Source organism: Triplophysa dalaica, chromosome 2 (genome assembly GCF_015846415.1).
Source record: "Triplophysa dalaica isolate WHDGS20190420 chromosome 2, ASM1584641v1, whole genome shotgun sequence".
NCBI classification, from domain to species: Eukaryota; Metazoa; Chordata; class Actinopteri; order Cypriniformes; family Nemacheilidae; genus Triplophysa; species Triplophysa dalaica.
In genome coordinates, this window is record NC_079543.1 from 21,623,389 (window position 1) to 21,636,085 (window position 12,697).

The window sequence follows — 12,697 nt, forward strand, 5'->3', positions numbered from 1 at the left end:
CTCATAGCCAAACAAACAGGCGGAGGGGTACTGTTCTCATTTTGCTTAACGCAATTTGTTGTAAACTTCTTTATATTTTCTATATGAATTTACAGTAGAGGTTGCATATGTGAATTTTACGATGGTTGTAATTTAATATAAGGCCATCAAACAAATTGAGGCTACAAAAAGGTGGGTACTATTTAATTTCTCGGACGCAGAACATGAACTGTTGAAGAAAGTGCGTGCAGCGTCTTAAAAGTACAGATGCTGTGAAATGTTAATGTGACTGATGGAATTATAATGACAGAAAAAAATCCTCTAAATTCTGGAAAAGTCGTACAAGTGTTTGGCAGTATGTAACAGTAAAAACGGCGTGTAATAAACTTTAAAATATAAGGATATGAGACCGTCAGTCAGAAAAGCTTTACTGTCATTTTAGCATCAACATGTATAGTGAAACGGGAAAAAAGACAACGCTTAACTGTGCACGGTTAAAAGTATCTTAAATAGACTAAATACATTATGTTAAAATGTATACTTTGTAATTTTATTGAAAACGAAATATATCCAAAATACAGTAATAGGCTAAATAAAATATATTTTAATTAGGCCGCAGTTATTGTTAGACTCTACAGTCCTGAATGGTGCAATAATGTACTTTTTGCATTTTTTTTTGCCTAATATGTGAAATTGAAGCCACGGTTTCACCAAGTCATACACTTTCCTTTCTTCTTCGATCCAAGCTTAATTTATGGGATACATTTCTGTTCTGCAGTATATGTGTACACGCATGCAGTTTTTCTCTTACTCTCTCTCGCTCTCTAACATGCACACACATGCCCTTTATCATACTACACTATCACACAAATCATACATAAAGATACATACGTAGCATCACAAATTCTATATTATTGCTAATAATTACATAGACCTGCAGATGGTTTTATTTCCATTAATGATTAATGACATGATTGCTAAAATGTTTAATAATAACCTGATTCATGTTCAACGTCAGTTCTTCGCTTTTCCATGTATGTCCACTAGATGTCATTGTCGTCAAATGAATCGTTGTTCATGAGCTGTTGAAGCTGACTTAAACAAAATTGTTGCTTAACCACAAGATGGCAGAGTAACATCACGGAATTTCACAGCTGTCCGATTTAAACCTGTTTAATATCTGAATTTGTACATTCGTACAAAACTGTATTCTTTTCGTTACTTTAATTGAAAAAAATCATCTGTCAAATATGGTTTGTTTTTATGGCTTCGTTTGAGTTAAACTCTGAAATACAATTATAGGAATAGTCCACCCGAAAATGAAAATACTTTCCTGTAGCTCAGTGGTAAGAGCAACGCAAGGTTGTGGGTTTGATCCCAGGGGATTGCAAATACCTATGTAAAATGTATTGGATAAAGCAATGTAAGTCGCTTTGGATAAAAGTGTCTGCCAAATGCCTAAAAAAATAAAATAAAATTCTGTCATGAATTACTTATCTCCAAATTGTTCCAAACCTGTTTAAATGGTTTTGTTCTGTTGAACACAAAGATATTTGGATGAATGTTAGCAACTGAGATTTCTGGGATATCATTGACCACCATAGTAGGACAATTTACTGATTTTCGTTTTGTTCTTTTAAACACAAAATTAAATATTTTGAAGAATTTAGGGAAAACAAATAGTTCTGGGGCAAACTTGTTTTTAATAACGCAGAATTTATAGTTGCTTACATTCTTCTAAATATATTTCTTTATGTTCAACAGAACAAAGATATTTATAAAGGTTTGGAACAACTTGATGATGGCATGACAGAATTTTCATTTTTGGGTGAACTATCAGAGCTTTACAATTTCATATTTTTGTTATCTTATTTATTTGTATTAATATGTATTTATATAGTAATATTTAAATAAAAAAAAACATTTCATGAAAAATTCCTCAAATTAATTCTGTTTGTGTGTAGTGCATTAAAATAACAAATACAACAAGTAAGGTTAAGCATCCAGAAGTTTAATGCATCAGTTAAAAAAAGATACAAGAAGATCACTGTGTGTGGATGGGGAATCATTCTCTCAGTGTTTTGAATGTGGAGGCCACTGGAAAAAAGTTTGGGAATAAAAGTAAATACATTCCACAATGTTAGGAAAAGCAAACTGGACGAATATGCACTTAGGACATGAGTTTTAAGCCTTTTCTTGTTTCCACTGCTTATGTAAATAGCATTCTTGTGAAGACACAAAGAAAATAACATCTTAACATCGTTTCCCTGCAAATGTACAAACCACTTTTTAATTAAAATCAAATAAAATGTAAAACAGGTAGAACAGCAAATGGCAGTCCGAGGGAGAGATACTCTATGTACAAGCCCTGAGGTGTGTCCCCTCCTCAGAGAAATGTGTGTGTGAATGTTAAACAAAGAGAAAAACTGTGAGCGAAAGACACAGAACATAGAAGATGACAAACAAGCATGTAACGGATCAAGGGAATTCCTCGATCTAGAAGTGCAACTGTGCATCATTGTATTGAAAGGGGACATTTATAAACTTTATAAGTCTGTACAAACTGTACAAGTCCTATTATAGGAATAAAATGGCCAAAAGGTCCATAGGTGCCCCCAGGTGAGGGTGATCCGAGGTCGTAGGCTATCTGGGCGATATCGGGGTTGTGGAAAAAGAGCCGGAATTTCTGGGCGAGTGGAAAGGGGAGGTGGGCGAGAGACGTCGGGGGCTGCAGAGGTCCCCGTTGTGTAGTTTCCATAGCAACTCCTCATTCTCCATAGATAGCCTTTTGTTGACCTTTGACTCTTTCTGCAGGGTCTGTTGAAGCATGGCCTGTTCTGTGGAGAGCTGCCTGTATACAAAAAATATATATAAAAGTCTCTATTTGCAGAATATGATATGCTGATGTGAAACAAATAATGCCATGTTGTATCCAATAATCTCTTAAAAGGAGAAACAAGTGAGGCACTTACTTTGAAAGAGCGGCATGTTTGTCCATTCTAGCCCTGTAGTCTTCATTTTCCTGCTGGACTTTATTTAGGCACTCTTCCAGTTTCAAATTGTCATCAATCTGTTTCAAATCAATACATAAATACATCAGGCACTATCTGTGAAATATTTTGGCCCGTGATGCAAAGAGCTACAAGGGTGTCAGTATATCTGTGTATTATATACTGTGTGTGTGAATCTCACCAGTTTGTCCATTTGCATAAGTTTCTTATCTTGCTGGTGTATCTGGTTAGTCTTTATTTCCAGCACAGCTCTGAGACTCTCTAGCTCCTGTTCCAAATACAGTGTGTGAGCGTCCTTCTGTACAAAGAGAAACAGCTGTTTAGTTGGTGTTTTGCACCATCTGGGACCACAAAGAAGTACAACAGCACCTCTAGGGTCACAGTTTAAATCTGACCCCAGGATTGGTATGGAAACTGCATTAACACAACAAACAAGCGTAAAGACATTTGTGATGAAGTCTAATGAGGGTCGTTCACAAAGAATGTGATCTTAATATCTTTACATGAAGTGACATGAAATTATCAGATAAAGAACTGCAGTCTAATTTTGTCAAGGTATTCATCCATTGTTGGTACTGTACATGTATGTTTTATTAAAGTAAATAAAAAAAAAACATAAATAAAGATTAAAACGCTACGAAACTGCAAAGGAGGGTCTTGCAACACATTTGTATATTTATAACTTACCCTGCAAACGGTAAATTTGGAATTTGATCAAAAGATAAAATGGCTTGCCACGCACACTAACGTTTATGTAAATAAAACTTTAATCTAAATACAGGATCCCACTTCAGTCAAATGTACACATAAAAAGAAAAAACTTAAAGGAGTAGTTCACTTCAAAATTGCTCCCCACTGACTTTCCATAATAGGAATAAAAATTACTATGGAAAGCCAATGCGGACCAATTTTGAAGTGAACTACTCCAATACTGTTTACACGCATTAAATGTCATCCAGCCCTATATGATTCACCTGTACCGTACACACTGTAAGTGTCCCTCAATACTGTATGCTAGTGATTAGAAACCAGATTTCTGTTTGAGTTTTACCTGACTCTTATCTGCCAGAGCTCTCCTCCGCTCCTCTTCCTGTCTCAGCTTCTCCTTCAGAGTCTCGTTTTCTGCTGCCAAGGTCTGAATTTTCTCCTGGAAAGAGGAAAATAGTTATTAAATATATAAAGTTATTAAAACCGGCATATTGTATATCATGTTTTCATAAATATTCTGAAATTAAGTTGCACAATTGTGTGAATACATACATTGTACAAGTCCTCAGACTCCATGAGTGTAATGCCCAGATCATTCATGTGCTGTTCATGAGTCTTTCTGAGCTCTGGGACAGAAAAACAATCTTTAGGTTGATACACCGTGGGCACAGAATCCATCCATTCCAAATAGAGATCATCACAAAACCCAAATCTGCTGTTCTGAGATGCAATTACCTGCGAGTGAATTTTCATGTTCACTTTTCAGTGTCTCTATCTGCTTGGCATGTGCAGCCTCTTGTTGGTTCCTCAGGGTTTCGTGTTTGCTCCTAACCTCATCCACCTGTAGGTCAAAATAACAGTCATCATTATCATGGATCTAACATTAAAATTGCTATAAAACACACTATAAACAGGATGTTTGTTTTAGGAATAACTGCTGCTCAGGAGCATGTTTGCTTAAATTTAGTCAGCATCACCAGTATGTCGCTGTACTCGTAAAGATGTACTATCAGTGCACTGTTATTCATTAACCGAAATGTCAATCTAGACAGGTAAAAATGTAGCAGCAAAGCTAAAAAACAGCAGATACATGCACATAAGGACTTTTAAGTTGCGTAACAGTCTGCTATACAATTTTGTAGCCTGTTCTATACCTGTTCTTGTCTAGGACAACTTTGATAAACTTTTTTTATCCACTTCTTTTTTTTTATCCATATCCACAAATGTTGACTCCTGTACATCTGGAATGGCATGATGCACATCTTTATTTTTCAGCAAACTAATCATTTAAAGGAACACTCCACTTTTTTTGGAAATAGGCTCATTCTCCAACTCCCCCAGAGTTAATAAGTTGAGTTTTACAGTTTTGGAATCAATTCAGCCGATCTCCGTGTCTGGCGATGGCACTTTTAGCATAGCTTAGCATCGATCAGTGGTTCTCAAATTGGGGTACACATACCCCCAGGGGTACGTGAGAGAAACTGACATTTCAGAATTAATTATGAAAATCAATAAATGATGATAATAGTATTTATATATGAAATCAGGACTACACAAAGATGCAAAAAAATAAATTTATAAATTAATATATAAAATAGGTTTGACCCTCATTTCACTCGATTTTAAAGTAAAATGTTGTTGTCTGGTCAAGGGGTACTTGGCTTTAAAAAATCATAAAAAGGGTCCTTAAGTCAAAAAAAGTGGTTTGAGAACCACTGGCATAGATCATTGAATCCAATTAGACCAGTAGCATCGCGTTCAAGAAATGACCAAAGCGTTTTGATATTTTTCCTATTTAAAACTTGACTTTTCAAGATATTAGTACAAAAGAGTCCAGTTTTGAATATGAAAAATATTGAAACTCTGGTCATATTTGAACGCGATGCTACTGGTCTAATTGGATTCAATGATCTATGCTAAGCTATGCTAAAAGTGCTATCGCCAGACCTGGAGATCGAAAACGATCGAAATAGATTCCAAAACGGTACAACTCAACTTATTAACTCTGGGGTAGTTGGAGATTGAGACTGCTTCCAAAAAAAGTGGAGCGTTACTTTAAATGCGCTACTGGGAACGTATGAAATATCACATATTCAAATGTTTCCTTGAAGCACTTGCGTGACAAGCTGAAGCACCAATCGTGCGATTTGAATAGTTAAAAAGTGATTACATAAGATTTGACACGTCTGTGATGCAACCACGGACCAGCCCGGGTAATGCTTACCTGCTGCAGCATGAGCTCCCTGCATTTATCCGCCTCCTTCTGGTAGGCCTGGTGAGTCTTTTCCCATTCTGCAGAATAAAACTCTTGTAATCCCTCCTCGAGTTGCTGTAATTCATTCTGATGTTGCTCCTGCAGTTTCTGCAACAATGACTCGAGTGACACCCGCACCTCCTCCTTGTCCTTTTCGAGCTGCTCACAGCATGAGACCGAGTTACCTGAGGAGTAAGGAGGAAGAGAGGATATGAAATGAGAATGAATCAGGGTTGTGGATCAGTCTTTAAAAGAATCTCTAGAAAACAGAGTTGCTTAAACTCTCAAGGTATATTCAACTACTTTGTAAAATGGATAAAAAAGTGCAACAACTATAACTATTCTTTATTTAGTGATGTGAATAGCAGCATATTTTTCCGACTGAGCATTCAGACTCGCAGACATATGCAAGTGCGAGTGAAACATTCCTCATACGCCATGCACACACCCACTTGTGCTGAAGCCAAAGGCCATGATAGTGCACAAGGCTGAACCAATTAAACATAAAAAGAAACACATCCTTAGCATTCTGCGTCATTAGAAAAGTGTGTGTTCCGGCACGTCAAGAATGCACGCCCATTCGCATTCAAGGTACAGACACACCGAGAAGTCAAATTTTGGTGCCAACCCATGCACATAGATACACTGAGTCCAAACATAGTGAAAGTCTGCCAAATATCCACAGGGCAGAGGTGCATTGTGATTGGTGTGTGGAATGTCATATCCATGCTTGTCAATTCACAACAGCCTCATAGTTCCATCAATATGGTGCTCATCAGAAGAGAGCGCCCAACAGGATGAAACATGAAACAAATTCACACTGGAATGTGAGCTATAACATCATCGTTGGAACAAATTTGAAGCTTCGCGTAGCTGTTAAATAATTTTAATGATGACACCGACAGAAACACTCAACTTGATGTGAACATTTTATGAAGAAAACTTGCAAAAGCCTGGGTTCTGGGTGGTTGTCAAGGTGTTGCTACGAGAAAACAAACCCTCTCTTTTATGTTGTTTACTTTCATTACTATTCCCACGTGTAAACATAGCTTTGTGTATTACTGTTGGCTCTTAACATGCTGAACGTTCCCTCATTCGTAAGTTGCTATGGATAAAAGTATCTGCTTAATGAATAAATGTAAATGGGTAAAGGGATATTTCAGATATTTTGTCATTTACTCGACCCCATATTATTCCAAATATGAAAGACTTTATTTCTTATGCAGAACACAAAAGAAGATATTTTGAATAACGATCGTAACCGTACAACATTGGCCCCCACTGACTTCTGTTTAACAGACACAAAACCATCGAGATATTTCTCAAAATATATTTTGTGTTCCACTGACAAAATAGTCATATAAAGGTTTGGAACGACAACAGGGTGAATAGATGATGACAGAATAATCACTTTCAGTCCAAAGATACCACACCACAATCTCTATAAAATGTAGGTCCCTCTTTCAAAGCAAGTCAATGAGATTTAATTATCGCTGATCGCTTAAGAAAACTAATTCATTCTTGTCAATGTCGATCCTTCACATCAATAAGGGTTAGGGGGTTGTTTTAATCCTTAACCCCAAGCAATAGCAGCGAAGCTTGTCTCAGCAAACACCACTAATAAATAAATTGTCTGCGAGAAAGAATCTGCTTAAACAATGGTAGCAATTCCAAATAGGTGTGACCCCGAAACTAGATGTCCGCCCGACTCTGCTTTATCAAGATTGTGCCCTTGAGCGAGACAGAGAAGGTTTCTACAGACAGATTAGCCCCACAATTAGTGTTCTTAAGTCCCTTTGGATAAAAGCATGTGCTAAATGATGGCTAACCTAACCAAGATGAAAGCCAACATTATGTGTACATGTCATTTCTGACATCTGCGTTTGTACTGTGACAGGACATGCGTGACTTACCAAGTTGGTCTCGCAGGTTGTTGAGCTGGACGGAAAGTTCTTCCTTCTGTTTGATTGCCACCTCACGCTGTAAGAAACCACAGAAGAACGTTTTTCAAAATAAAACCTGTAGAAAGTTATGATTATGACTCATTTCACACACTGTATCGAGACTTACCTTCGATTGTAACCATGCATAAAACAAACTATATTTATCAAGACTTTGAAATGATGTCATGTATGACGTAGTTCGCATCCAGATACTCTCTGTATTGGCAGAATGGTTTGTTGTTTTTGGATAAGGACCATTTCAATCAGCTTCTTATCACTCTGTATCATCAAGGGTTTGAATGTTCCAGAAAGATGGGAGGTGTGTGTGTTTATGTGAGATTAAGCAATGGTTAACAGTAACATCTAAACCTCATGGGGTCTGGAAGAGATTACGAGGTTCTGTGATGAAGATCATCAGAGATCGTATTACACAAGATGATCAAACTTCTGCCGTCAAGCACCTTGTTATGGTTACAATTACACACATTCAGGGCGAGTTTAAAGTTCACGGCCTAAGATAACCGGACGAAAGTTTTAACCTCTGAACCAATCAAACAACTCTTACTGGCCTACACACACAAAAACCTACAGTCTCCTAACACCTCAGGGGACAAGGAAAATGCATGGCTGTACACTACAGGAAATAGGAACACAAAATGAGTAGGAATTCCAGAGTGTAAACCATAAATAAAGAGCATACAGAACTTTTTATTCATAATATTTAAAGAGATGCACTAAAAGCGATGACATGGTGCAAACACACAGGTCTGATGTCACAGTTTACAAGAATTCATGGCTACCACAATCCCACATTTCTCCAAATGAATCACTGTAGGTCTAACAATAGGTCTGTTTATGCCAACAGGAAGTCAAGAATCAAAACATAGAACAGACCAGTAAAGCAGCTATCAACACTTGGTTCAAATGAACTACTCTCAAAAAAGAAGGTACAAAAAAGTCAAAGAACCAAACTGCACCTTTTCATTTTTCTTGGAAGCAGGAAAGTTCTTCAGACCAGGCTTGCTCCCAGAGGAGCCCATCTTCGACTCTCACGCTCCCCTCTCCCAATCAAGTCATCCGACTAATCAATCTCACGCTACCCTCTTTTCCTTCTCTATTCTAAGAACTGGTCTGTCGGCATCAGTCTCCAAGCATGCTGCATTAGAAACTGTCTCCTCCCTATTACCCGCCTGCCCCCGTATTCCTTCTGAGAGAGAGGGAGGTGAAAGGTCAGAATGAAGAAAAAGGAAAGATGATGGAAAAAGTGTTGATGCTATACTGATCAACGTAATAAACACATTAAACTGCGATATTGTATAACAGGAAAATACTTACAACAGTTCTGATACTGTTCTATGAAACAGTGAAGTAAGTATTAAACATTGTCGGAAGATAAGATCTGCTTTAGTTTACTTGTAATGCTATAGTATAAGCAGTAAGAAATGAAATAGATGAATCTTATTAAAAGTTTAAAGAGAATGCAGTATGATGAGCTAAAAAAACATACCCATTTTTAATAAAAAGAGTTATAAAGTTCATGGCAGGTAAAGCACATGCAGCTTGCCAAATGTTTAGGTATGTTAGTTGTTTTAGTTCCTAATCTTAAAAAAACTTGAAAAACAAGATTTAAATAAAACTGCATGTATACATCCTATATGTGATTATAGTCTATGAAATACGGTAAAGTGCTAAGAATGGGCGGGTAAGTAGAAACACTGCTCTACTGTGATCAGCAAAACAGCTGTGAGGTGGGAAAACAGACCGCGCCCCCTTCTCCGTTGGCTCCGCCTTGGAGTAGCAGTTGGCGCATTCCACACAACTCACAAAAACATCTCACCTCCTCTGTGCTGCCTATCAATCACGCCGGGTGACACGAGTGTGAAAACTGTCAACTTTCCCCAAAGTGAAATCTCACATCTTTTTCATGTGTGTATAAGATTTGCGAGTCTTCTGGACAGTATATGAGCTGTGCCTTCAGTGGGTTTTCTCAACTCGTTTGGAGAAGAAGGACTGATGGTGGATAAATGCAGTATTAGAGAGAGATAAGGAGATAAGATAACAAATTTGCATTGGAATGCACAGGAATGCATGGAATGGGTCGGATTAAATAGGAAAAAAGAAAGAAAGAAAGAAAATGACCCATCAGCACTACACTAACAGGCATATAAATGTTTACCTAGAGATGGGATCAAGCATCTTTAAATCAACTTTAAATTGAATAGACCCTGTTTACTTTCCTACTATGAGTTCAAATGGAAAAGGTTTGTTTTTACAGGCTTTTATTAAGATGTAAGACCTTGCTCTACCCATTACTCTTCCTTTTCTTTGGGCTGATGTCAGTATGTCGTCTTATTTTCCAACCACTCCCCTCCAACCACCTTTCACTAAAGACCACACCCAACTAAAATAAATTCTGGTAAAACACCTTCTTTTCACCTTTGAATCTACTTCGGATGGTTATTGTTATCAATAATAAAGAGCAGGATTACATCTTGGAAAATTAACACTTTTGTTTATGTGTGTGTATGTATACAGACTGGGTTCAAAAAGTCTACCCTTCATACAAAGTTCACATGGTTTGCCGAAAATTTGCTTACATTTGATTACTAACCTCAAACAAATGCGGGAGCTTAAATATTTCTTCTTTATTTAGCATCGTAACATGAAATATTTAAAAATCCTTCAAATATTCAAAAAATATTTTATCTTTGCTCTTGGACATGTAGACGGTTTGCACTGCAGGTACGTTTGATTTGTACAAAATGCGCTTAAATACGTGGCAGCTCACAAAACAGAGCTTTCCTCTCAAAGTCCCAAACTTCTTCAGGTATGCCTCTGGGGTTTTTGGCTTGCTTAACTTTTAAAATTAAGAAAAAAAACCTCTCCATTCATGAAAGAACGAACAGACAGTTCACACCTAATCCACCACACATAATCACAGAGAGACGGATGTCAAATACGACCCAATAAAGCCTTGTACTGTACTGTACTGTAGGTCTGGATGATTTTACTGCCAGCAGCCTCGGGCTCTGTGAGGGCGGGTTTACTATCATACCTGCTCATTGCCAGATCAACCAAAATGCAAAATGGTGTGTTACTAAACGCCCCAAATCAGACAAACAGTACGCTTGTAAATCAGCACTGTAGTATGTAAATTCATGATCCAGTTTGTAGTTGACCACAAGGGTTTCAGATTGGTCAAAGTTGATACAATTTGCATAAATAAACCAGACCCTTTTGCTAGCGCATACCAAACCTGTAGCTCAAGGATAGGGCAATACGGTATGCACCACCTTAACTCTTTTCAAAAAAGCATGTGTCATATTAGAGCTACTACCCGAAAGATCTTCACGAAAGCATTCGAACACCTGCTTGTGATCGTTGAGTCAAGAATGTGACAATGATGATGAATCATTATTCCCTTTTACTGGTTTAGCTAGATGAATACCAGAGGCTGAACATTTAAATAATTACAAGCATGCTCGCTCGAGCGGGTAATGCTAATTTTTGAGAAAATAATTTAATACATTTCAACAATGGCAATGCAGTGTGTTTACGTATATGACCAATATAGAAGGCTTAAATACTTAGTTACAACAGATGATTGACAGCTTCTTTTACCTGCAAATATTTTCAAACTGAAAAAAAAAAGAAATTGGAAAGAATTCCATGACAGGTCTGTATCCAGATTTAGCCAATCGCATAATAAAGAGCTTATGCTAACACTAACAGATATTTTATCATGCTGGGCCCCACACTTAGCATTTGATGCCTCTGACATTTAGTCAAAGAGACTCTTGATCCAACACTGACTATTTCATTTTCGACTTGTAAAGCCTTTATTATGCTGGTTACAGTCACATATCCGAGCCATACTGAAGTCACATTCCATAACCCAGAACAATGTCTCAGGGTAGACAGTGAATAAGAAATGAAACATCAGAAGTACAACACCTAGGGAAATATGACTGAGTAAAACAAGGTTGGGAAGCAAATGATTGACTGAAAGAATGGGGGATCCTGTTTTCGGTGGATGCACACAGATACTGATAAGAACACATTATGGGCTCACGTCAAGCTTGGCTTACTGACTAACCCAAATCCTGCATGGAATCTAAAGTGAATGTCATCCAACTTCCTGGCTTTCTCTTTTGCAGTTTAAAAACACATGCACACACCTGGGAATGTTTACTAATGGTACCACTATCTAACAAGTGTTCGCTCTGCTTTGTAGACAAAATAGATAATCACCCTCAATGGCAAGCCGTTTTAACATTATTTGGAAACATTATTTAACAAATTTGCAATTCCATTTTCAGCCAGTATAAATGATTGTTTAAAATACTGAAATTATAACGTGACTAGTATTTATATAGATTGGAGATATGTGCAAAAATGTTTTATTATTGTAAAAATTTGATAAATTATCATCTAAGTCTAACTATCATATCGCTGATGTCCTTCTGAAACATGGTATCTCAAATTTTCATGATTTTTTGAGATAAATCATTATTTTTAGTCACCCTTTATGTTTGTTACTGGGTTTTGCAAATATCTAACCAATAGAAAAGTAATAAAAAGTACTTTTAAACATTAACAACACAGTATACAATCCTTAAAAAGGTCACTGTTTTTCAATTAACAAAAAAGCAAATTTGGACATACAGAAAGTTTCAGAAAGACAGCAACAATATGTTTAATAATTTTGAAGGTATTTTATTTTGATTAATCATTCTTGCTAAAAAGAAAAATCTAAATAAATTTAACATTTAAAAATGTAGCTATTTTTTGTACCAAGACCT

At 36.9% G+C, this 12,697-nt stretch overlaps 1 protein-coding gene across 6 annotated transcripts in view; it reads right to left on the reverse strand.

Annotated features, from left to right (window-relative positions):
* Positions 1-1,969: 1,969 nt before the first annotated feature.
* The window catches only part of mtus1b (microtubule associated tumor suppressor 1b), a 40,655-nt gene continuing 29,927 nt past the window's right edge, over positions 1,970-12,697 (reverse strand). For all 6 annotated transcript variants that reach the window (XM_056740232.1, XM_056740239.1, XM_056740223.1 and 3 more), the window contains 8 exons: positions 7,866-7,932; positions 5,923-6,137; positions 4,434-4,539; positions 4,251-4,324; positions 4,042-4,137; positions 3,172-3,288; positions 2,952-3,049; positions 1,970-2,830 (listed from right to left, as the gene is read on the reverse strand). In XM_056740232.1, the coding sequence (XP_056596210.1) occupies positions 2,623-2,830; positions 2,952-3,049; positions 3,172-3,288; positions 4,042-4,137; positions 4,251-4,324; positions 4,434-4,539; positions 5,923-6,137; positions 7,866-7,932 (981 nt within the window). In that variant the 3' untranslated portion in view covers positions 1,970-2,622. The remainder of the gene's footprint in view (positions 2,831-2,951; positions 3,050-3,171; positions 3,289-4,041; positions 4,138-4,250; positions 4,325-4,433; positions 4,540-5,922; positions 6,138-7,865; positions 7,933-12,697) is intronic.